Genomic DNA, 26,905 nt, shown 5'->3' with positions numbered 1-26,905 from the left:
GGCATGAGCATGATAGCCACACAAACCCCAAAAGAAAAAAAAAAAGAAAAAAAGTGTTAGACCCACACCACAATTAGGTCGGAGTTGGAGGTAGTTAGCCCGACAAGTGCTGCTACACTTCACATGGTTGTCTGTGCTTTCCTTCGAGTTTTCTCTGCCTTAATTACACATTCTCTCTCTGCCCTTTCATTTACCATTTCTAAATCCAAACAAAAGATTTTGTTAGCTGCGTGTGAATTTGGGGGCCACTATCATATGGATGATCTAGTTTGAGTTGGGTACACGGTCCGGGGACTTAAAAGCTGAAATACAGAGATAGTTACGGGAAAATTACTTTGAAACAGTGGAAGCTTTCAGAAAGAGGAAGATTAAGAAAAGTAGGACCCAAACACTAACCATCCATCATTATTATTTGGATGGTGGGAATTAATTCCCAGGAATATGTGTTTTCACGTCTGTAATTTCCATGAAGTCCTTACTCCAACAACGCCCGCATCATTCCCTGCATTTAATTGCTAGCTGTTCCATCCGAGGGTGGGAATCATTTGAAGACGAGACTAGACGACCCATGTGGAAAGCTCCTGCTTTTGCGGCTATTTTACTTTATTTTCCTAAAAAGCCAAGAATATAAAATGTTGCCCTCTCCAAAAGTGAAATCTTTTCCTCTATTCGTGACTATGAGGGGGAACAGGCTGCACAAGAACTTGGCACTGACGGGATCGGTTGCTACAATTTCTGGAGTTGGAAAGTCGTTAACAATTAACAATCTTTTATTACAGTTTTAATTTTTTAATTTTTTTAAAATAATGTTAACATTCCTTGGTGTGGTGTGGTCCAGCGCTCATAACTATTGACTCTGGCCTAGAGCGGAACCGAAGGCCACGGCCACCCAATTATTAAACACTCACTATGCAAGCTATCGATAAAAAAAAAAAAAAAAAAAAAAAAAATCCAAGTCCCTCACACTATTCACTGGAATCAATCATTTCCCTTCTTTTATTTCTGGGGTTATGTTATTAATATCATAATGAGATGGATCTTATTTTAAAAAAAGAAAAATATATAATTTGTATTGTATACCCCTTTTCCTTGTTCCGTCAGTCCAGTTGATGTCGGCCTCTGTCTTCCTTCCTCTTTTTCTCCCAAACCTTTTTGCTTTAGCTTTACCTTAGGCCTTTGATTTCCCGGCGACAAGTCTGTGCTGTTTCATCCCCGCCACAATTTCGCTACCCACTTCTTTCCTTCACAAGCCAAACTGTAACACTATACCACTTCTGTCTCCCCCTTTTTGCTTCTTTCATTTAATTTTTCCTACGTCTGACGCGGTGGACTTGCCGGCGACTTTTGTCTTCAAGGAGCTGAGCTGAGGTAGGCAGAGTCCGACTTTGCTTTTTTTTTTCTTCTGTGGAGGAAGCATGTCAAGATTTGGACTCTGGGATGGACTTGGACGCAAAAAGCGTTTATTGTAATTTCCGCGGATTTAACAAGCTCCATCTTTTTTAGTTCAATCCCATTACTTAAATCTCTGGTTGGTTGGAACTTCAACGAAACCTGTTGTTTACACTCGTAATTACTATTTACAGCCATTTGTTTGGCGCCTTAATGTCTGTACATCCTGGATGCGCTACTTGGGAAGACTCTTTTGCACCTAAGTTCTCCTATATGAACTAGTTGAAATTGCTGCAAAACTGATAATTCTACTAAGGACTTGGTTTCACTCAGCTACATCCTTAGGGTTTGAGTAAAGGCTTTTTATACATAGTAAAGAGGAGGAGGCTTCTATCTTGGGATCGGAATAGAATAGCGATGCCGCTCCTTGATGTCTTGTCAATTTGGTGTACTAATGATTTGCAAAATGGGCTAGGCCTCTCCTTCATATAATATCTACTTCTGCTGCGCTGCATGGGTTTGTTCTTGCTGGTACGAAGGTGGTGATCGGATTTCCTTTTAGATTTGTCGGTTTTATCTTACAATATGAAAGCTCCCTCAAATGGGTTTCTAGCCAATTCTGGAGAAGGTAACTCTTATCCTCAATTTGTATTCAATATCTGCTTTCTGATTTCCTTTCTCCCTTATTTCTACCACTTCTTTAATTTCTAATCACGGATCAAAAACTTATTTTTTACACTGAAATGGTATATTTGGGATTCTTTTCTTTCTCGGATGCAGTAACGTAGCATCTTGATCATGCCCCAGTTTAACACCGACTTTTGTCTGAACTAAGTGAGCAAATAAAGTTCGTTTTTCTCCCATTTTTTGTTGAAGTGAATGAAAAATGCAGCATGATTTTACCTTGACCTCTTTGATTTCCTTTTATGTCGGGACCATCCTTAATATCACATTGCAATTGGCCACATTGTTGCAAATCTTAGCAATCATTGAATTGACCTTCCATGCTGATCTCCTCTATTATGTTCAAGAACACGATTGATGAGAGATCCTGAAGTTGTGTTATGCTTCGCACTTTCTAAAAATTTGCTTATTCGTTCCCTTTGTTTGACGGAATAAGTTTGATTTTCCGTCTTGAGTGAACCAATTCATTATGGTTCTTGAAATCGGAAGTGCTTTTTGAACAAGAAACATACTTTTCATCATTAAAGACATAAATTGTTTGGGGATACAATCTCCCAGAGGGAGAGAATAAAACAAGAACAAGGGATTTCATCTCTTTAGTGGAATGTTTTCCATTGTCCTAGAGGCCTTGGGATTTTGGATATTCAACTAAGGAACATCTCTTGGCTCTCTCTTGGCTAAATGGAAATGGCGTACCATGAAAAGAAGGCTCCTTAGCATTGGGTTATTGCCTCCAAATATGGACACACTCCCTTCAACCTTAAACCCGATGCCAAAACCATATACTCTTCCACATGCTCTTGGAAATTGGTTGATAAATTGAAACAGTGTATGCTCGTACAACTGTAAAGGTGGGAAATGGAATAACACCTCTTTTTGGAAGGTTATGTGGCTTGGGAACTCTACTCTACAACATATCTTCCCTCAACCTTACCACCTTTCAAACGATAAGGATGCCTTCATTGCTGAGTTTTAGTGTTCAGATTCTGAATCTTGGGTGCTCCCACCTGAGAAGAAACCTCTTGGAGGTTGAGTTGATAATTGGGCCATTTTATCCACTTTTTTTACAGCCTACAAGCTACAGCTAGAGAAGACTCAGGGTGCTAGTCTCTAGAACTAAATGGCATTCTCATTTCAAAATCAAAGTCAAAGCCCTATCCTCCAGTGAAAATTTTCATTTGGCTGTGTATCAACAGGTTTGGTCCGGTTGTTTACCTAAAAATGTAAAAATTTTCCTTTGGGAGGTCAGGCACTCTTGCATCAACCCCCTTTATACAAGATGCTTTTGGCTGGGAATTTCCGCAATCAGTAATACTCTTTCTTATCTCTGTTTTTGCTTTTAGAGCACCTCTTTAGAAAACACAAAAAGATTCTTTGGTTATATTGTGTTCATGCCTTTTTTTGGAATCTCTGGTTGTATGCTTGCATCTTCATGGATAAGAATTGTGACTGGTTATTTTATTGATTCTACTCCTCTTTTAGCCATTACTTGGAGCAAGCAGTCTCCTCTCTTTTGGGATTACGGTATTACTATCCTCGTTAGTCAATGAAGGTGCTTTTTGTAATTATCTAAGTGTCTAGTGGACACCTATCAGACACTTGTTAGTGCAACAAATGCATTAGACATGCATAGAACACTCGTTGAGTAGACTAAAAAGACATATATATGACAATAATAATAACTTTTGAGCGTGGAATACATCAAGCTAAGTCGCATGTAAATACATCAATCCATTTACTATAAAAATGAGATATATTTTGAAAAATGAATATTTTAGTAAACGTGTCCTTGCCTTGTTGTGTCCAAGAATTTTAAAAAAATTTGTGTCATCATGTCTGTCTCGTGTCGTATCCATGTACATGCTTCTTAGGTAATTATTATCCAACAGGAACTTCTTTTGTACCCCATTTCATAATAAAATGAATGGTCATGGTTCCTTTTTATTTTTTCTTTTTGGATAAAATAACATTTCATTAATCAAGCATCCCCCCCTCCCCTGGGGTTTCTCTGAAAGGCAATGAGTTTTATTTGGTTTGAGAACAGGTGAAAGGAAGAATATTAATTCTGAGTTATGGCATGCTTGTGCTGGGCCTCTTGTTTCGTTACCTCCAGTAGGAAGTCTTGTGGTTTACTTCCCTCAAGGCCACAGTGAACAAGTATGCACTTTGTCTTTCAATTTATTTGAACGTGTACTCGTGTATAGTGGTTGCTGATTTTACTTTTCCTTTTAAACCTTTCAGGTTGCAGCATCGATGAATAAGGAGACTGATTTCATTCCAAACTACCCTAACCTTCCTTCAAAGTTGATCTGCATGCTACACAATGTCACATTACATGTACAGCTACGAGGGCTTTGCCCCTTAGATCTAATGAAATCTCTTAAGTTGAACTAATAAATATTTAAAGAATAAATCAGCAGTTCGATTTAATCCTTTGTCAGCACTTGAATCACGATAATTTGTTTTTCATGGCCTTTGTAACTACTGCACTCAACCATTATCTTTTATTAGAAGCTATAAGATTCATGCTAACAGGCCATTGGCAGGCTGAAAAGAAATGAACGTTCTGTGGATGATTGCCAAAATATTACAAAAGAAAAAAAGAAAAAATAATAAAGAAAAGGAAAAGAAAAGAAAAGAAAAGAAAAGAAAAGAAAGGACCTGTTAATAAATATGTGAGCACAAGATGAGATGATTGTTTTGTGTTTTGAACCAGGCTGATCCTGAGACTGATGAGGTGTATGCACAAATGACCCTTCAACCAGTGAATAAAGTACGTTAACCAGTCAAACAATCTTCTACACTGCATATTGGATTCATTTATACATTAGAAAATCTTGCAAAAGAATATTCTGACTTTATGTTTTACAGTATGAAAAAGAAGCTTTGTTGGCATCTGATATTGGCCTCAAGCAAAGTAGGCAGCCTGCAGAATTCTTCTGCAAAACTCTAACAGCTAGTGACACTAGCACCCACGGTGGATTTTCTGTGCCTCGTCGTGCAGCCGAGAAGATTTTCCCCCCATTAGTGCGCATCTCATCTCATATTTTCAGAATTGTTTTCATTTATTATGTTGGTTAGGATGCTGCAATATCTTTTTATTAAGAAATACAAGGGCATTAAACCCCCTTCCCCCCCAAATTACACAATGTGTATATCTGCCTGTTATATGGTGTTGGTACAAATATCGAAAATTGGTTACTGTTAGTACTTTGGCTGGGAGGTTTAGGTTGGTATCGAGGACCAGCTAGTCTACATCATTAGGAATTAGGAATTAGCGGCTGGAATAAAGGAGGGAGTTAATTAGTTTTCAGCTATCAACTTAAATTGTATTAATACTAGTTGTTTTTGTTAATAAAGACATCTTATGTGATTTGAAGTTGCAATGTATATGTTTAGTTTAAGCTTTAAAGACAAATTTGAAATGGATCAACGGCTTAGAGACTAAATAAAGATCTTCACCAAAAATTTCTTGAACTTCATATTTGTTTTTTTGTACGTGTATATTTCTTATAAGCTCATATTGAAGACTTTTAATTATAGGACTACTCGATGCAACCCCCTGCTCAGGAACTAGTGGCTAGAGATTTGCATGATAATTCATGGACATTCAGACATATTTACCGTGGTATGGAACCCTTCATTTCTTTTCCTTAGCCTTTTCAGTTGAAGATGTCTGCTAATATTTCCTTGTCTGACTGACAGTTTACATTCTTTTTGGCCTTCCATCATGAAAAATTTTGGGGATTTCTGATGGAACTCGTAGCCAATCGAACTGAGAATTCAATCTTATTGATTTTATATAGCAGAAAGTTAACACTTCTCTGTTTCCCTCTCTTCCAAGAAATAACAGAAAGATTCAAATACTGCAAAAATAATCCATCTCCCTCCCTCCCTTAACAAACTTATTTATATGACTAACCAACCTATCCCTAACCAACCAATTACTCACACGTGTCTCCCTCCTTAACAAACTTATTTATATGACTAACCAACCTATCACTAACCAACCTATCACTAACCAACCTATCACTCACACGTGTCTCCCCCCTTAACAAACTTATTTCCCCTCCTCCTGTACTGATATAATATTGGAGGTCTAACAATTTCCTCTCTGGTTCATATTAATATGTTTTTACGATATCAAATGGAACATTTACATATCAATCTTTGGCGATGGTGTAGTGGTGTTTCCATATAGAACTTTAATTTGTTTTATTTTTCAGTGAGTGGATAGATAATAAGAACCAGCTGTAGATTGAAAGAAAATTACTATAACCCAAGCACTTTGAGCAGTTCGTATTCACTTCTCTTTTGCTTTCTTGCCGATCTTTGCAAATTTTGGGTGCATTGGTGGTTTAAGATGGTATAGAGCAGATGATCCATGGAGGTCCTATGTTCAAGCCCTTACATTGTTGTTTCCTCCCCATTTAAATTGATTTCCACTCGATGAGTCTCTCTTCATATTTCAAGCCTGGGAGAGTGTTAGATATCATATTAAATTTGCCTTCACCCATCGGTTTAAGCGTTTGGGTTAACTGGTGATTTAAGATATTCTGAAACAACACACACGAACCTCGTTGTGCTTCTTACTCTTCCATGAAACCAAATTGTCTCCAACAAAAACACAACGGCCAGAAGCCGATCTTCTGTCTTTTTCTTTTTATCCTGCCTAATCAACATCTGAAATGCTTCAATCTTCATATGACCATCATCTTCATATAAGATCCCATGTCCAGAAGCCTTCATATAGCATAGAACTTGTGGCACTTAAACCCAAGGATTGGTGAGGTTGTAAACTGACTCACTTACAAAATTAGTTAAGTATGGTCATGTTACTGTAAGGTAATTCAACTTTCCAACCAATCTTCTATATCTCTCAGTATTTGTCAATGGCTTGCTATCTTTCAAAAGTTGCTGACTAGGCATCATCAGAGTACTGCATGGCTTGACTTCCAATTTTTTGGTCTCCAACAACAAACCAAGCACATAGTTTCTCTGGACATAAAAATATATCCTTCTTGCTTCTCATTATTTTAATACTCAAGAATTACTTTAGCACTCCCAAGAAGTATGCATTGACTTTGGAGGAAGGATTTGAGAGACAATATACCTAATATATCACTTCCAGCTATGAGAATATCGTCAACATATACAAGTAAAATAATACAAATTCATAGATTGTTGGTAGAAGACTGAGTGATTCAATTTTCTTTTCTTCATTCCAAACTGCTCAAGTTTTTGACTAAAATTTTCAAACCATGCCTGTGGACTTTTTTTTAACCCATACAATAGTTTGTGAAGGCGAAACGTTTATCATTCTATCCCTAAGCAACAAATTAGTTGCTCCACACACACTTCTTCCTGAAGATCGCCATGGAGGGCATTTTTAATGTTAAGGTGATGCAAAGGCCAAATTTTAAATGCTGCCACAGAATTGAATAATCTGTTCTGCTTGGATCTGAAGAAGGTCAAGAGAGTCAAATTTTGTTTGCTCAATCTAATCTTTTCACAATGTAAGGATTATACATGAATAGAAGCTAGTCCATTCTTTATAATCTGTGTTTTAGAAATGAATAACCTGATAGTAGTGAGCTTAGCAATAGTCTATCACATACATCTGAGCATTACCTTTGGCCACATGACACACTTTTTAATGAGCAACCAATCCATCAAAATTAACCTTTTTTTTCTTTTTTTTTTTTCTGAAAAGGAAATTGATCTCTTTGTTGATAATAATAACTCAAAGTACAAAAGGTTTATACAGAGAGCAAAACAAAAAGAGAACATGGGATCAGGAGGTGCATCCGACCATCTCAACTAGGTTGACACCCCCTTAGCGCCCTCATCATATCCAAATAAATATACAGTTCAAGATACAAAGTAAAAGCTTTCTGAAGTACATCAAAGCAGAGGCTGAAAAGCCGTTAAAATAAAATAAGATGAGCAACAAAAAGGGCAGTGCAAATGAGGCGTGAAAAGCCTGAGAAAGCAAAGATAAAAATCCTCTAGTGATGGCTTCAACAATGTGATTCATGAAGAAGGTGACTGCATTGTCTGGGAAAATGAAGGCCTGCCAGTTAAGATAACTTGGATGGAGAAAGCTTCAAAATCTTTGTGTAAAGTACACCAATGACCAAACTGACGCATTTCTGTTAGCTATTTCAAAATGGTCTAACCAAATGCCTCCTTATTATGAAAAATTCTTTGGTTTCATTCAAACCGAATTCCGCCAAAACAGCCTTTGATAAGTTTTCCCAGATTATTCTCAGATTAAAGGTATGTGATTTGGCCCTGGGATTTTCTTGTACTCATGAAATTCCCAGATTAGACTATCTCTTCTGAAATTAAGTTCCTTTTTTTTCTCTCTCTCTTTTTTCCAGCCAAGAACCTGTGGAAGAACCCTGAGTTCTCATCCCCTTCTCTTGGAATTAAGGTTAATCTTGTAAACAAACACCCATTTGCACCGGATAGCCTTTTTTCCTGCAAGAAGAGATAGTAAATTCATAGTACTATTATATCCAAGACATTCATCTCTTTAAATCATTGGAGTGCGGCATCTAGAATGAGACAAAGCTTCACGAGCTGTCTTAGCAATCAAGACAGAAGCAAGAGAACATGTAACAAATGATAAACAGTCATAGGGACACAAAAATCAATACGATAAGTGCAAGAACATTTATGCTAGTCATGGGAAATGGATCTAGGTATAGGAGAAGATATTTTCTTATTCCTTTAGTGATTGAGAAAGACTGACATATAAAAGAGGATTATCAATTGATGTGATAAAATTAAGCTTTCAATCTAATCCTATATGGAAAGAATAAAACACAAGGAAATAATCTTGAACTAGTTCCCTAATTTACTGCTGCATAATTTTACTTGGTTTCCTATACTCCCTCTCAAGCTAAATGGTATATGCTAGCATTCCAAGCTTGAAAATTAGTCCACCAAGGCTTTGGTTGATGTAGAGCCTTGGTTAATATGTAGACAACTCAAATTGGTAGTATTTATCTCAATCTTCTCAATGATAGAATGGCAATCTATCTCCACATGTTTCATTCTATCATGGTGTATTGGATTTCTTACAATGCGTATGGAAGATTGATTACCACGACGTACTTTTATAGTATCTTCAGTTTGAACTATGAGCTTGTTGAGAGGTGTTTTAGCCATTTTCCTTCACAAATTCCATGACCTAATGATCAAATTTCAGCTTCAACACTACTTTGGGCTACAACTTGTTGCTTCTTGTTGCGCCAGGTTACTAGGTTTCTCAATCATAACAGCAATTTCTTGAAACTGACTTATCATCTATAAAAATTAATTAAAGAAGAAGAAAGAATAACACTGGGTATACGTGGAAAATCCTAGTTTAGGGAGAAAAAACCACGATATGAGTCAATATTTTTCTTATCATTAAAAGAATACAAGGGATGAAATATTTATAGGCCATAATGGGCCTTGACAAAAAAGGAAATAAACAAGGGTGTAAAGATATCACAAATACCCTTAGTACAATTATTTTCAACAGGAATAGAGACTTGCATTATTATTATTATTTAAATAGAACCAGACCAAATTGGCTGAACCAAAACTGAACTAGACGAGACTAAATGAATTGAACCAAAATAGGTTGATTGAATTGAACCAATTTAGGATGACTGAACTGGACCCGATAAACCAAAATTGATTCAAACAGTAGGTTTGACCAATGAAATCAACACAGAATTGAAATCCACAAGCAAAGGTGAGGCAATGGATAGATATAAGCGTGAATAAGTGAAGTTGAAATTTGGCAGTGGAACTGAGATGTTAAAATTTGGCAGTGGAACTGAGATGTTAAAATCATATTTGAATGGCGATGATATGGGACAAGCACTCAACATATCCGAAAAATCTTGAACGTATCTGAATAGAACGAATCTGGATGCAGACAGAGCAAACAGAGGCTAATCGGGTTGAGATTAATCACATGGTGTGGCTGGGCATGGATGGCCGACGAATCTTCAACCGTGCGAACGTGGATGTGAACAACGGTGTTGGGAGACACCCGATGTGGGCGGAGGTGACAAACGGATCTTGGCGAACTTCGGATGAGCAAGCGTGGTGAAAACAAGTCTGTGACAAAGACATTTGGGTAATTGGGGACAGACCTGCCTTCGTCAAAAACCTTTCTTTCGATGGAGGCAGATATCGAACAAGACTAATACGATTAGGGTTCAATGAGAACAAACCTAAAGCTCTGACGACAGATGACCTTACTTGAACAAGATTTGTTCTATAGGTTGTACATTTGTGTCCTTGTGTTCTAAGGAGACAAGAACCTAAGTCTGGTGGATGAGTCTCTGTCATGTGACTAGAGCGTGATTAACGATTCAATGGACCCCATGGTCTGGTGGCTGTAGAGGATCGTTCATGGTAGGCTTGTCCTGCTGAGATGGTCGCATGGTGGTCTGACAACTTTGAAAAACAAACCTAAAGCCCTTTTACCATGCTAATTTTATATAATCCTAATAATTCAGAGTACATAATGATCTTTTATATAGGGATTAAATAAATCTCCAACGAAATCACTAAAGAAAAATACACTAAGGAAAAATACCAAAAAGGAAAATAATGATGGAAAATACTAATAATCCATAAACCCTAATTTTCTTTTAACAATGAAAACCCTAAACTAATCATAATAAATTACAATGGTGGACAAAAGACTAACAAGCTCCTACAATTACATATACACTATAACATAAGCAAACCTCTAATGAGTCTAAGATGAGAGCTCAAGGAGCTGGTTATTCTGTGAATTTATGTGGCTAAAAATCTCCTTATCCTTACTCTGATAATTAATTTTAGGCCTTTTAACTTAATATAAAATGAACCCATGCCCTGACCAACCTCTCCAAGCAAAGGGGAGGAGCCCACACCCATCTATCAAAGCCAAAGAACTATTAATTTACCTATTCATGTTCTGTCCCTTCTCATCAAATTGTTGGTTTAGCATATTTTCTATGCTCAAATCAGTTTGGGTCTTTGATGGTTCGTTTAGCGCCAATGTGCGCCAATTACTGAGGATGCCTTATTTATCAAAAAGACATTTTCTAATTTGGGTTAATTTGATAAAAGTGATTCTAGCTGAGATTTGGTTTGAACGTAACCAACGCATCTTCCATGATAAAAAAAATGGGATTTGGGTTGACATCATAGAGATTTCTAAAAGAAACGCAGCAGCTTGGTGTTCTTCAAATGCAGAATTCAAAGATTACTCCATTCAAGACATCTGCCTCAATTGGACCGCCTTCATCGGATGAGTTACAATGTAGTTTACCCCGATTGCCAGTTCAGAATTAGTGATTTTGTCGTTTGGACGGGTTTTATATGCATTTCTGCCGTTATGTTTTACTTTTCAGCCTTGCTTTTGTCTACTGTAGGTAGCTTTTGTAGTTATTTTGGTTGTTACTTTGGTCTTTTTATGACCTTAGTATTGTTCTTGTACTTTGGTCTTTTCTTTGTATTTTGAATATGATGAGAGTGCTATGGGGTGTCAACCTAGTTGAGATGTTTGGGTGCATCTACTGATCCTATCTCTCTATCTCTCCCTCTTTTCTTGGCTTCCCTATTATTCTCATTGTATAGCTCTTTTGTACATTGAGATTTTTAATAATAAAGAAGCTTGTCTCCTTTTAAAAAAAAAAGAAATAAATGCAGACATTATTATTTCTTGAGGACTCGTGCCTTTGTCAGTATTGCATGAGACTAATTTCCAATTGTTAGGAAATATTCTGTAGGATAGCTAAATTTTTTACTTTAAATTGATTTATCTTTTATTATTTTAGTGAGATCTGCTTATATTTGTCTCTCCATTTTCATTTTAGTAGATTGTCATTTCTATTATCTAGAACTTTTCTTACCAAGATGGTGGGAACTTACCCAAATATACTTAGAAGAATATGAATATGAATGTTGTCATTTTGATTAGTTTGCAAATTCATAAAAATGTACATTGCATTTTTTCAGGCCAACCAAAACGACACCTTCTGACCACTGGTTGGAGTGTTTTTGTGAGCACAAAACGACTCTTTGCTGGAGACTCTGTGCTCTTTATAAGGTATAAAATCAGCAGTTTGTAACTCACCTATTCTTGTTTAGACAAAGGCTGATCGCATATAAATTCATGCATTATAGAGATGAAAAGTCACAGCTTCTCTTAGGCATAAGGCGTGCTAACAGGCAGCAGCCTGCTCTCTCTTCATCAGTCATATCAAGTGATAGCATGCACATAGGAATCCTTGCTTCTGCGGCTCATGCTGCTGCAAATAACAGTCCTTTTACTATATTTTACAACCCCAGGTAAGTCCTTATTTGTATTTTTTTCCAACTCTACTATAATTTTGTGTGATTTCAGTTTTGGTGCCAACGTTCATTTCATGAGTTTTCAGGGCCAGTCCTTCTGAATTTGTGATACCTTTGGCCAAGTATAATAAAGCAATGTATACGCAAGTTTCACTTGGCATGCGATTTAGGATGATGTTTGAAACTGAGGAGTCGGGAGTACGAAGATATATGGGTACAATTACTGGTATCAGCGACATGGATTCTGTAAGATGGAAAAATTCACAGTGGCGGAATCTTCAGGTACTGTATAAGTTCTTGAAGAATTTAGATACATGTATTCCTAAATGATAGAAAATTATAATTCATGTTCTCAATGTCTTTGGTAAAAGGAAGCTTCACAGGTATTTAAAAATAAGGATCAGTCTATTAACTTCAATTGTTCTAGAGAGACTTGTCCAAGATATACATGCAGAATTCAGTTATTTGTCCTTTCCAGTTCTTTGTCCCATTTTAGGTGCAAATGCTTGTACGATACATAAAGCTAAATTTCGAAAGCAGTTTTTAACATGTGCGATCAGGGAAATAGAATACTACTCTTGGAGGATTTATCTTTGCTTAACATCTTACCGATCCACACACACACACACATGACGATACAATATTTAATTTTCCGTTCATCAGATCAAAATGATGATACAATCTTAAATTTTCTCTGATCAGATCAAAATTCCATTTTTCAGAATTATACTGAACTTCGACAACATGTTATCCTTTGCATTACTTTAAAAATGTATTGTGATACTCAATCCATGAATGTTTATTCCCTGCTTTTGTTGCTTACCAATGATACGTATTTATTGAAGGTTGGATGGGATGAATCCGCAGCTGGTGAACGACCTAATCGAGTTTCAATATGGGAAGTTGAGCCTGTTGTGACTCCCTTCTACATATGTCCGCCTCCGTTCTTCAGACCCAAATTTCCTAAACAACAAGGGATGCCAGGTAATTGAAACCTACAAAAATAATTTTGGAATCATATGTTTAAGCGATTGGAAAGCAGCATTGGGAGAGACATTTCAGGAGTGCTTCTTCCCCTGTAATATGTTGTAGTGATCTTTAGGTTTTATCATGCAGATGACGAATCTGATATTGAAAATGCTTTTAAGAGAGCCATGCCATGGTTTGGTGATGACTTTGGCATGAAAGATACGCCAAGCTCAATCTTTCCTGGTTTAAGTTTAGTGCAGTGGATGAGCATGCAACATAATAATCAATTCCCAGCAGCACAATCTGGAATTTTGCCGTCTATGGTTGCGCCTAGTGCTCTGCATGGAACTCTTACCAATGATGACCCATCCAAATTATTGAGTTTTCAAGCACCAGTACTGTCTTCACCAAATCTCCAATTCAGCAAAGCAAATCAACAGAACCAAGTTGGCCAATTTCCTCCAACTACATGGTCCCAACAGCAGCAGCTGCAGCAATTATTACAAGTTTCTGCAAGCCAACAGTTACAGCAGCAGCAATTGCCACCCCAGGAACAACAGCAGCAGCTGCCCCAGCAGCAGCAACTCCAGTCACAACAGTCACAGCGGCAACAGCAGACCTCACAATCCGTTCTTCTGAACAACAGTGTAACTGCTGCTAACCATTTGCCAAATCCAAGTATGCAACAACCGCTTGTATACTCTCAGCTACAACAGCAGCAATTGCTTGCAAGCAATATTCAATCCCATCAAACTAGTCAACCATCTAATAAGAATTCATTTCAGACTACATCTTTATCAGAAGAAACACAGCTTCAGCCACAAATAGAGCAGCAATCTAGCCTTCTTCCGAGACAACAGCAGCCGACACAATTTCAACAGGCCCCACTACAATTATTGCAACAAAGTCTGTCTCAAAAAGCACAACAGCATCCTCAAGTTCAGCAATTTTCACAGCCAATCCCGACTGAGCAACAACTTCAATTGCAGCTGCTACAGAAGCTCCAGCAACAACACCAGCAGCAACCATTGTTCTCCCCGGCTAGCCCATTATTACCGCCTCAGCTGCTACAGCAGCAACACATTCATCCGCAGAACCAGCAGTTACCACCATTGCCGTTGCCCAATCAGCAGCAGTTCAATACTAGTGGAGGCAGCTTACAAACAGAAAAACTTAATAGCAATGGCTTCGCAAGTTTAGGTCTCATGCAATCACAGCAGGTTCCCATAACCCAATCCCATAGTCAATTCAAACCAACCACGGCAATTAGAGCATACTCTGGACTGACTGAAGGAGATGCTCCATCTTGTTCTACCTCACCTTCCACTAATAATTGCCCAGTTCCTGTGTCAAACCTGCTCAATAAGAACCAACAAGGAGCAGCCACACTTGGTGGAGATTCAGTAGTTGAGCCTGCAACTAACCTGGCACAGGAGCTACATAGCAAACCTGATTTGCGGATCAAACATGAGTTTCCTAACTCAAAAGGATTAGACCAACTAAAGTATAAAGGCACTGTTCCTGATCAGTTAGAAGGGTCTTCTTCTGGGACATCATATTGTTTGGATGCTGGCACCATTCAGCAGGCTCTCCCACTCCCTACATGTTTGGATAATGATGTACAATCACATCCACGTAACAACATCCCTTTCAGTAATAGCATTGATGGATTGACACCAGATACCTTATTGTCGAGGGGATATGACTCTCAAAAAGATCTTCAGAACTTACTTTCTAACTATGGTGGGGGTGTGCCAAGAGATATTGAAACAGAGTTGTCAACTGCTGCAATCAGCTCTCAGTCCTTTGGGGTTCCAAACCTGCCTTTCAAGCCTGGCTGCTCAAATGATGTCAACATAAATGAAGCTGGAGCTTTGAGTAGTGGATTGTGGGCAAACCACAGTCAACGCATGCGTACATATACAAAGGTTTGACGCCCAACTTTATTTTACTTTCTCTAGTATCTCATGTAAATATTTAATGATATTCATGATTAGAATTGTTCTTGATTGTTTAGCACTGTTTACTGTTTCTTATCTAGATGTTCAAGTGTAATTCTAATTTTCATTGAGAAATTAAGATTATTGACTAGTGAGAAATCGTAGGGCTTAGTGTGCTCGGCACCAAGAAGAGATTATGGATTTAGTTGTATTTCCTCCTCTCTTCACTTAATGTGTAAATCACTTTTGTAGTTATTTAAATCAATCCACTAAAAGAACCTTCTATTCTTATTCGACTTTGTGGTGGGGGAAGTATCTTTACAGTATTTTGTCTTCTTATCTTCCCCACTTTTCATACATCTCCTGTCTTCGATTGGAGAGTGTGACTTTAGATGTTGGTGGAGGGACGTTCGTGTTTGGAGTCTCAACCTGCTTGAAGTTTTTCTTGTAAATCCTTTTAATATTTGTTGGATCCCTCTCCCGTTGGAAAGTCAATCTTTGTTGCTTTGTGGAGGACTAATATTCCAAATAAAATTAAGTTCTTTTCTTGGTAAGTTTTATTGGGTCGTGTATTCGAATTTTGAGGAAGCTGCCTTGGTTCTTCTATCGCATTCTTTGTCGGTTCAAGCCCTTACATTGATAAATCACCAAAATCTTTTGTTTTTTTTTTAGTAATTTATGATCTTGATCTCTGGTTCTCTACTTTGGCTTTTTATTAAATTTATTCGAATCTCAACTATAGCTACATTTTCCTTCATATTTTATATACTCATTTGTAGATTGATATTGCTTTCTGGGGTGTTGCATGGTAGATCAAGTTCCGTTTACATACTAAATCACATGATGACATTGACCACATTTTTCATAATAATACTTGGATTCGAGCTTGAAACTTCTATTTTTGTTTGAGATTTTGGAACTCTGACTGAAACTTTACTTTAAAGCATCTAAAGCTGCTAAAATTCTGAAGGTTCAAAAGCGTGGATCAGTGGGTAGATGTATCGATGTCACTCGCTACAAAGGATATGACGAGCTTAGGCATGATCTTGCCCGCATGTTTGGCATTGAAGGGCAGTTAGAAGATCCTCAACGAACTGATTGGAAACTTGTTTATGTGGACCATGAAAATGATATACTTCTAGTTGGTGATGATCCTTGGGAGTAAGTAGATTACTTGTAATCATCTTGTACTTAATCTTTTCCTTTCACCTCTTCTCTGTCTTAATACTTAATCACCAACTGATTACACAGTGAGTTTGTGAGCTGTGTTCAGAGCATAAAGATCCTGTCATCCGCTGAAGTACAGCAGATGAGTTTGGATGGGAATTTGGGTCACATTCAGGCTCCCAATCAAGCTTGCAGTGGGACGGATAGTGGAAATGCATGGAGAGGGCAGTATGATGACAACTCGGCTGCATCGTTCAATCGATGAGGCTTATGGAGTTCAAGATATTACCGACTATATCTTCTCTCGTCTGGGTTGCTGTTCATATTTAAAGTTTGTTGGAACGTTTCAAAAGGTCCACTCAGCGCCTGAGGCAAGGACTGGAAATATTAACTCAGCCAGTGCAATGCTGCGAATATGGAGACCGACTTGCCACCTGATCTTGACTTTTATTAGGAGATGGTGCTTTTTCGTGAACGGGTGGTGAGTGGCCTGAAGCATATCATGAAGTTGATTTAGTTTAAAGTCTTAGTTTCAACTTTCTTCTCCAAGCACCTATACGATTGCTACCTGATTAAATCAAATTCTAATGGCATGGGGAAGTCATCCATGCAAGTGAAGACAGCTTGTTTCTCGTTTTTGTAAATTGTAACATTTATATTGTTTATATTCCAATGTAGCAGCTGGGGTAACAACCCTTGGTAAATATGATGATGAAGTTCAATTTTTAGCTGTCCCCTAATTGTCATCCGACACTGTAATCTGTGTGATGGTTTAGAGAGAAGGAAAAGTACATTTTTTGCAACTGCGATAACTACAAGAATAGTTAGGATGGTTGTACATGTTTTTTTACCCATGATTGTATCAAACTCAAACCAAGAGTTGCATCTTAGTTATTGTACAATTTTTGGTTACGCTCCAACCCTTTGTAAGAGGTACAAGTATTTTCAAAACGGAGGTGTGGAGCAAGATTGAATGACTAAAGTATAAAATGTGTTTGGTAGGTAGTATGAGAAAGAAAATTTGAGAAAGGGTTTTTTTCTTTTTTAAATATAGACAAAATTATTTACAAGTTATAATTTTTTTAAATATATTTTTATGAGTCAGATAGAAGTCTATCAGCACTTGTATCAACTGTAATATTTAGCTATGTTTAATGTTTATAGATATTTTGATTTTGTCCAAATTTAGCTGTTAAAAATAATTACTATTTCAATATTGTTTTAAACAATAAGTTCCCTAATTCTTTCCTCTTCTCTCCGATAATAGTCATAAGTGGCTATATAAAAAGGATGTAAGCTGATCTGCTCTCATTTACTCGAAAATCTATTTGTCTGAAGCTCTGTGTTGCGGTCGTCTTTCCTCTCTCTCTGCTCCCTCCCTTTGAGGGTTTTTTTTTTTTTTTTTTTCCCTTCTTCTTTCTTTCTTTTATTTATTCTTTCCCCCTCTTTCTTCCGTCCTCTTTCCTCTTTGGTCTTTGTATATTTGTTTTGTTTCTTTCGTTTGCTTTGTTCTAGAGCCCCCAATTCAAGATCTTCGTATCCTCCATCTCAATCTCACTATTCGTGGAAGATGCAGTATCAGAGGCTTAGACAGCAGGCAATGATGCAGCAGTCTCTGTATCCCCACCCTGGCCTCCTCGCTGCCCCTCAGGTTTCTACTTCTCTTATGTGTGTGTGTGTATGTATATTTCCGTTAGATTTGGTCGCAAGATAATGTACCCTCTTCTGATCGATCCTCATTCCTCTATTTTTTATTACTCGAGGTTGGATCTTTCTCGCCCCAGCTATATTCTTGAAATGGGGGTTTCTTTTATCCATAAATGCTATATTTTCTTTTTTCCCAATGTTTTAAATGGAAACATGAAATATGAGATTAGAGAACTAAAACCTCAATAGGTGATAAAATATCAATCTTAGAAAGGAGAACTCAGAATACATTAATAAATAAAAACTTGGAAAAGAGACGGGGATTCAAAAGGATTCGTCTAATTGTCATAAATAAATTATTATCAAGCCGACGAGACGAAAACACTTTCGCGAGGAGTTATACCAAGATGTATTGTGTTGAATAGTATTCCATATGACCTCCTCCCCTTGTTACGAAAACAACTTTCAATCCAGAGATTCGATGCTTAGAAACATGGCCATCGAGAAGCTCTACACTTCTTACCACGGTTAAGCGCCTAAAATGTGATAACCAAAGCTCCGGAGTAGCTGGAAAATAAGGAAACACGTGGCTTTGGGTTTTAAAGTTCTCGTGGCAGAAAGACAACGGTTAGGATTTAGGTTGAAAAATCATACTTGATAGTTCAGAGACTATATTCCTGTCTAAACGAGAGAAGCACATGGACATAAACCCAGTGTGCGTTGCCTTTTATCAAATCTAAAAACCATGTGCTGTTTTCATGCTTTCTATGAGTTAGTCTTCTTCTTTTCCCTCCTAATTCACTTTGACTGCGGACATAACATACATGATAAATTTGCATGCTAATGACTAATGAGTAGATGACATTCAATTAACCATATTCGCATCCTTGCTTTTCTAGTTTTCTTCTTGCATAAATTGTTGCCAATCATTATGCGAGTCGTAGAAGCCGTCCAGATACATATTTACCTGTTGTCTTTGTTACCCTAAGTAAGAAACATCACCCTCAGAAACATGATCGCTAATGTATCAGTATCATATTCTTCTTGTTCTTTACATGGGCTTTCGTGACAAGTCCTTGAAGATTTCTTGCTGAAGAACATGAGTCAATTGGAGTCTTTTCCCCCCTGGACTTTTAACGATACCCATTGCCAGTTCGTTCGAGTCTATCAGTGCCTCTATTTTTACTTAATCTTTTTCCACACGTGGCAGGAATTCGGGTGAGGAGTGCAGATATGTTTTTTTAGGAAGATTTTGTTCTCCCCATTTCCTTGTTTTTACTTTTTCATTTTGCAGATAGAACCTATCTTGAGTGGAAATCTGCCTCCTGGCTTTGACTCAAGTACATGCCGCAGTGTGTGAGTGTTAAATAGATATTTTATTTTCCCTTTTCTATTTTTTCGTGTAGTTTACTGTAACTTGTGAATAGTAAGATGGAGTCTTGATTTGGATTAACTTGAACCCTTCTTGCCTTAGCTATGGGGTTCCTCATTGGTTTAGCATTTGTTGATTGATTTCCATTGACACTTTCATATCATGTTCATCGTTCACTAAAACTTATATCATTCTGGTTTGTATGTTGTTTCATAAGTACACCGAGTACCGACTGTTTTTACATGCATTTCTGTCATTTCTCGTTCTTATTAATCCATCAATCTAAACTTTTCAGAAAAATATAGGTACGTTGGAAACATTCATCCCCAAGTCACCGAGCCTCTACTTCAAGAAGTTTTTTCAAGTATTGGACCCATAGAAGGGTGTAAGCTCATCAGAAAGGAGAAGGTGTGGTTTTTTTAGACTTTGATCTGTTGCTATCTGATTTCTTTCCATTATGATAATAACTACTGTCGATTAATGGCTATTATATTTTGAGGAATATTTCTTCCTTCAGTAACTAGCTGATGGAGTTATTTAAAATAATCCAGTGTTATTCACAGATCAGGGTCCTGTTTGAACGTGCTTTTTGTTATCTTATATATCTCTGGACCTATGTACTAAGCTGGTCGCTTTTATTGTTGTTTCTTTTAGTTTTATTTGCTAATGCTTGGGATATGATGTTTGGCGCTAAGGGGGTATCAACCTAGTTGAGATGTCCGGGTGCGCCTCTTGATCCCTCTAGGTCTCCTTTGTTTACTACTTCTTTTTTGCACTCTTTGTATAACTCTCTTGTACTTTGAATTCTTATTAATAAAGAAGTTCTTGTCTCCGTTTCAAAAAAAAAAAAAAAAAATCTTACACAACGTTACTTGAGTAGGATTTTTTCTATAGATTGTCCACAACTATGTATTTTTTTGCTATAAATAGGTGTTGAGTTGCTGATCTTATGTCAAGGGGTTGTTTTATTTTATTTATTATTATTCTTTTTTTATGCAGTCATCCTATGGTTTTGTGGATTACTTCGATCGCAGATCGGCTGCAGTTTCTATTATTTCTCTCAATGGAAGAAACTTGTAAGTGAAGTTCTTTCTTACTTTTCTATTGACATTAACCGAATCATACGTTTCAATACAATTTTGCACAGGTTTGGACAGCCTATAAAAGTTAATTGGGCATATGCGAGTAGTCAGAGGGAAGACACATCTGGTTGTATGCTTAGATTGTTTCTTTTTTCCTTTGATTATGTTTCTGATGATGATGAGTTTGGGGTTTGCGGCTGCTGATATTTTTATATGGTAATTTTTCCAGGTCATTTTAATATATTTGTTGGTGATCTCAGCCCTGAGGTTACTGATGCTACATTGTTTGCATGCTTTTCTGTTTACCCCAGTTGTTCGTAAGTTTGTTTTCTAATTTTTTGTTTAGGAGTCTGTCCATTTGGCTTATGTTTAAATGGTTGAGATATGGTAAATCCTAACTCAATGCTATACAACTGAGAACAACTTGTTCTAGAATTTCTAACTTATCTTTCTCAAATACTTCAGGGATGCAAGGGTTATGTGGGACCAGAAAACTGGACGTTCGAGGGGTTATGGTTTTGTTGCTTTTCGGAATGAGCAGGTTTTGGAATTGTTACAAATTGCAATATGACGTTTTCACCCTTCCTGAACACCACCCTTTTCCTACCAATATAGGAAGTCTTGCATTTGCTTTCTTCAGATCATAGTTGTACTCCTGTTGATAGTTAATTATTCTATTTCCAGGATGCTCAAAGTGCAATTAATGACATAAATGGTATGCCTACACTCTCTCTTGTTTGGAAATCTTCTGTTGTATTTTCTTTTATCTATTTTTCTGTTTCTCATTTTTCGCTTTTCCAAAAAGTTTGTTAAAACTATTTCTATTTCTGGTTTCTTTTAGAAAATAAAATAAAAGAAGAAACAAGCGTTTCTCATGTTTTCTTTTTTTTTAATAACTTTCTTCTTTTTTCTTTCTGCTATTGATTACCACCCTTGACCATCACTGATGGTCGCTCAACTGCCCAACTCCGGCTACCACCTTTAACCTTGGCTGTTTGCCGCCTCCAACCACTACCACTGGTGGCCACCCCATGAATGGTGACCACTCAAACGATGAATAGTTGATATTAGTAATATCACTTTCAATATATAACAAACCAATAATGTGTATTTTAAAACACTTTTAAAGAAAGAGTTGTCAACCAACATATAAGTATTTTTATGAAAACTATTTATGGATATTTTTAAAAATCGCAAAATAAATTAAATATTTACACACTATAATAAATTTTGGATTCTATACATGATAGTTTTCTATCACTATAACATATCAATGACCATCAATGGTAGTTGATAGTTATTTGCTATAGTTGGTAAATATTTTGTAAAATTTATTAATTTTAAAATTTTTTTAAGTATTTAAATGAAACTGATTCTTGAAAAACATTTTTTTTAAGTCCATTCAAATGAATTTTAAATTTCAGGTCATAAATATTTAAGCAAATATAAACTGATGTTATATTTTAAAATTCTAACTTGTTTCAAATGTACTAAAAGTAAAAATTAAAAGGAAAACGGTTGCAAATTATGAAACTTTTGAAATTTGATAGAAGTCAATTAGTATTTATCATCGATGAAATATGAATTTTTGCTATATTTTATAAATATTTTGATTTAGTATGTTGTATTCTTATTTTATAAATATTTTGATTTAGTATGTTGTATTCTTATAATATCCAAATTAAAATTATATATAAACATGTATTTTGCAAAATTAAAATGTGTTTAAGAATAAAATTTAAATAATTATTTTTAATTATTGAGAAATTTAACATTAAAAGTTAAACTAAGGGGTATTTTTTAAAATTTTAAAATAAATTAAAATATTTATAAGATATAACAGAATTTTAAATTTTATCAATGATAGTTTTCTATTACTATAACATATTCATGACTATGTTATAGGTTGTAATTATTTTGTCAAATTTGTTATTTTGAAAAAATAATTAAAAGAAGAAAAAGATAATTATCAAAGAAACAAGAAGATTAGAAGGAAAAAAAGAAAAAGACCATTAGAGAAAAATAAAAGAAGATTATTAAAAAGGTAGAAGAGATAAAAAAAAGATAAAAAAACACATCAGAGAAGGAATCCTACACACGCGGGCGTGCCACTGAGCTGAACGGTTCTTTTGAAACTATTATTGAAAGGATATAAGATAAAATAGAAAAGCTACAGGGAGAAACTACTTTCTGCAGTTGCTCAAATTTGTCCCAATTTGAAGAAACATTTCTTAACAATAAATGAGAACAGTTAAGAAATAAGTTCATTAATTAAAAAATGAGAAACAAAAACAAAAAAAACATGAAACAGAAACAAGAATATTGTCAAACAGAACTTTAGTGTTCCAAACAATATCATGTCTTGAGCCATGCAATGAGAAATAGAAACATAAAGATTGAACGTTGGGTAGAGATCCTGAAGTCCAGGCTTGATTCCTTGTTTCATATCAAAACTAGTTAAAAGATTATGCATTTCTTTTAGGTCACACTTGTGTAATAAACTATGCATATCAGGTTTCGGGTTATTTTATTAACTGGATTTCATTATTGTGCACTTTTGTGTTAAAAGAGTCGTGAAGATTATTTCTTCATGCTCACTTTTTAGGACATAAGTACTAGTATTGTTGTTTCTTTTTATCAGAAACTGTTCTATTTATTATTATTGTTTTTCTTTTTCTGTTTTGACGATAAAGGAAAGTGGCTTGGGAGTCGACAGATTAGGTGTAATTGGGCCACAAAAGGTGCTAATTCTGGCGATGACAAACAGAGTTCGGATTCCAGAAGTGTTGTAGAGCTTACATCTGGAACTTCAGGTATTTCATTGAACGATATTTGACTGAGATTTTCAGCTTTATTATCCTTCTTTTATTTACCGATTTAAACTCTTATATCGATTGTTGCAAATCTTTCAAGGTTTCTACACGCATGATAGTTTTTGGCTGTTCCACAGAGAGCATTTTCTCCTTGTTGATCTATCTTTACACTCATGACCAAAGACCTGTTTCTTGCCTGTTCTCCTGTTATATCTATATTCTGCACGTGCATTAGAACTGTGGCCAATGTGTTTAACTAAACCTACATTTTTGCTGAATCTTGTTTAATTAGAGGCATATGTTTTTGAATGTATTAACCTTGAGGTCTGCATCTTGCTTATTTATATTGAATAATCATTCCAAAATCTGCTTAGACATAATTATTCTTGGATAGGTTCATATTTCTTGTTAAAAAGAGTTGGCAAATATAGTACAGGGAAAGAATTTCATTTGTGTTTCTGAATTTTGTAATCCCAGGTTAAACAATTTTAACCTATGATTTTTAACCATCTCCAAATTTTAATTACATTCTGAATATCTTAATGACCAATGTATTTGGTTCTGATCTCTAATTTTGAATAGTTCAAAATTGATTAAAATTTCTGGTTAAATTTTTAGACAGTTCAACACATGTAGTCCTTTTAGGGGTTGAAGAATTGAATTTTAACCTCTTGGAGGAAGTAGGGATGTGTTTATTATTGAGCTATGGTGATATGAAAACTATAGGATTTGAAAATTAGGAACCCAATTGTTGAATATCTAATATCAAATTCTAAGACCCCAATCAATTTGACGACAATCCAAAATTATCTCTTGATCGAAGATCAAGAGATAAGTAGTTTTTTACTTCAAGTTCGATCACTACACAAGCAAAATGGTCAGACTTACATAAATTTTCTTGGCATGCAACCCTGGTTCAAGATTTACAAAAGATGACAATTAGAATCTATCATCTACCAGGAAGTTCTCATTCAAACAAAACTCAAATTCAAACACCCAAAAGTTAAGTATTGCTTTCCCCTTCTTCCCCTAAAACCTTCCTACTTGACTAGAGGGATTTAAAAAGTTCACTCTACCCATAACTCAAAATACCAAAAACCCAAAGAAAACATACAAGGGTCTAATAACAAAAGTATAAAAAATAAGGTATGGTTTACAACATTTTTTAAAAAATAAACACGGATTAAGATTGAACACTTCAATCGATTTCATCTTGTAGCATCAACCGAAACCAATTGTAGAGCTTGTTAGATGTTGGTGCTTGAGTACTCTTAATTGAGTCCATCTCTATTTGTATGCAATAATACAACGCTAAACTGTAGCTTATTGGCTCTTGAGTAACATGAGGACAATTTGGTACATATTATATAGTCATGTTGGTTATTTATCTTTTCTTTTTTTGTTATTGATGTCTAATATAGTTATTTTATCCGGAATAGCCATCGGTGATTGTTTTTACTTGAGCTTTCTGTTCTCTTTATTTTTTCTGCAAACTGCAGCCCTCTGATTAGACATTTATAATTTTCCCTTATTAGTTTTACTTTCACAACATTGTCATGGCTGTCTTTGCAGATGGTGGTCAGGAGAAATCCAATGAGGACGCACCTGAGAACAATCCTCAATACACAACCGTCTATGTGGGAAATCTTGCTCCCGAGGCAAGGGAACTCTTTCGATGATATTATAGTATGCATAGTAGTTGTTGAACCTGCAAATGGAGGGCTCTGCCATCTCTAAAGGCATAAGCATGAATGGGGATGGGTTTCTAAAATTTATCTAAGAAAGTTAATGCTTTTTGTCAGATCTTTTTTTTCTTTCATTTTTCTACATCAAAGCGTTGTTTTCATCATATATGATCTCACACACACACACGTAATGTGTAGGACAACCAATCCTTCCTTTTTATGACTAAAACTTGTGTTAAAAGCGTGTCAAGTTTGTCATGTTATAGCTTGATTCTTTTAGGATTGCATCATTTTCTTTGTTTATACTCTGCAGGTTACTTCAGTTGATCTCCACCGTTATTTCCATGCCCTTGGTGCCGGGACAATTGAAGATGTTAGGGTACAACGGGATAAAGGTTTTGGGTTTGTGAGATATAGCACTAACGCTGAAGCAGCTTTAGCCATCCAAACGGGCAATGCTAGAGTTGTCTGTGGCAAACCAATTAAGGTGCAACCTTTTTCCTATATATTACTCATCATTTGATTTAGTTCCCAGTGCCAACATGTATTTCAGCTTGGTTATTTTGGGTGGACAATTTAGGGTCACGTGGAGAGACTTAACTGAATTTTATGGGTTTAGTAAATGTGGGTTCACTGAGAAAAATTATTTTGCGTCCCTATAGGACTTGGATTTTCATCTATTCACTGAAATCTTTTTGTAATCAAATGCTGTAGTGTTCATGGGGTAGCAAGCCCACCCCGCCAGGGACAAATTCTACCCCTCTTCCTCCACCGAATGTGGGACACATATCAGGTTTGTCTGCAGCTGATCTTGCGTCCTATGAACGGCAAATGGCATTGAGCAAAATGGGTGCGGCACAAGCGCTAATGCATCCACAAGCGGCTCAGCATGCCCTCAAGCAGGCAGCCATGGGAATGGGGATGGGAATTGGGATGGGTGGTGCTGGCACAAGTCAAACTATATATGATGGCGGGTTCCAAAATATTGCAACCACCCAACAGCTCATGTATTACTAGGTATTTGAACTGCTCTAGTGTATGATGCTTGTAGTTCATTGTGGAACTAAAAAAAAATAGTGTTACATGTTTTGGGGATTGTGACCCAAGTACGATCTTGAACCTGCTGCGTTTGCCAATGTAGTGGTTAGCCCGGGGGGAGAAGGTATTGCAGAGATTTTAATTTGTTTACTTTTAATGGTTTAGTTTGTAGTATCCTGATAGGAAAAGGAGAAAAAAAAGAAAAAAGAAAGAAAAAAAGAATATATATATATATATATATATACGGTGAGACGTCTGGAAATAAGTTCCTATCCTTGAATTTTGATGGGCTTATTTTTCTTCAACTTTTAAGTTATAAATTTTTTGGGAAGGTTTAATTATTTGACTTGATATGTATAAAGATTCTTTCGAATCACTGTAATCAGTGGAGGCAAATTGTGCGCTAAATATCAGGCTGTTTTCAAATATTTATAAAGATTTTACTCCTTATTTATTTATTTATTTATTTATTTTTATTTTTACCTTTTCATTTGGGGATTACAAGCTTAAATATTTGGATTATAGCAAATTTCGGTCTTTTTTTTGGAGGTTGTAGTACTTGCCATCTTCTATCAACCTCTTAAGAGTACCCTTCGTGATCTATAACTCTGTTAGAGATCTTTCTAGGGATAAGAACCGAAACTGAGACCAAAAATTTTAAATTAAAGAGATGTAATACCTAAACAAATCAAGAAATCGTTGAAATACTATAATTTTTTTTTTAAAACTGACTTCAATCACAACTATTGATTTTAAAATGCAATTT

General features: G+C 36.1%; 1 protein-coding gene, 1 long non-coding RNA gene and 1 other non-coding gene across 8 annotated transcripts; all 3 read left to right on the top strand.

The window, feature by feature from the left end:
* The first annotated feature begins 931 nt into the window (after positions 1-931).
* On the top strand, positions 932-26,567 carry LOC101210917 (auxin response factor 19). Of its 6 annotated transcripts, XM_011650270.2 has the most exons (23): positions 954-2,017; positions 4,118-4,230; positions 4,315-4,410; positions 4,790-4,846; positions 4,945-5,100; positions 5,617-5,701; positions 12,091-12,181; positions 12,259-12,423; positions 12,513-12,708; positions 13,272-13,410; positions 13,543-13,993; positions 18,093-18,153; positions 19,444-19,505; positions 19,827-19,929; positions 20,521-20,597; positions 20,669-20,730; positions 20,833-20,920; positions 21,069-21,144; positions 21,288-21,318; positions 23,297-23,416; positions 24,989-25,074; positions 25,415-25,588; positions 25,816-26,567. In XM_011650270.2, the coding sequence occupies exons 1-23, from the start codon at positions 1,975-1,977 to the stop codon at positions 26,116-26,118; spliced, it is 2,835 nt and encodes a 944-aa protein (XP_011648572.1). In that variant the 5' UTR covers positions 954-1,974; the 3' UTR covers positions 26,119-26,567.
* On the top strand, positions 5,708-11,768 carry LOC116401977. The gene is made up of 2 exons (XR_004214314.1): positions 5,708-8,352; positions 8,457-11,768. It is a non-coding gene; the product is annotated as an uncharacterized LOC116401977 (long non-coding RNA).
* Positions 10,329-10,538, top strand: LOC116402275. Its single transcript, XR_004214789.1, has one exon. It is a non-coding gene; the product is annotated as a small nucleolar RNA U3 (small nucleolar RNA).
* Positions 26,568-26,905: the final 338 nt, after the last annotated feature.

This window comes from Cucumis sativus, chromosome 2, assembly GCF_000004075.3.
Source record: "Cucumis sativus cultivar 9930 chromosome 2, Cucumber_9930_V3, whole genome shotgun sequence".
Classification (NCBI taxonomy): Eukaryota; Viridiplantae; Streptophyta; class Magnoliopsida; order Cucurbitales; family Cucurbitaceae; genus Cucumis; species Cucumis sativus.
This window is presented reverse-complemented; position numbering and strand designations above follow the sequence as displayed.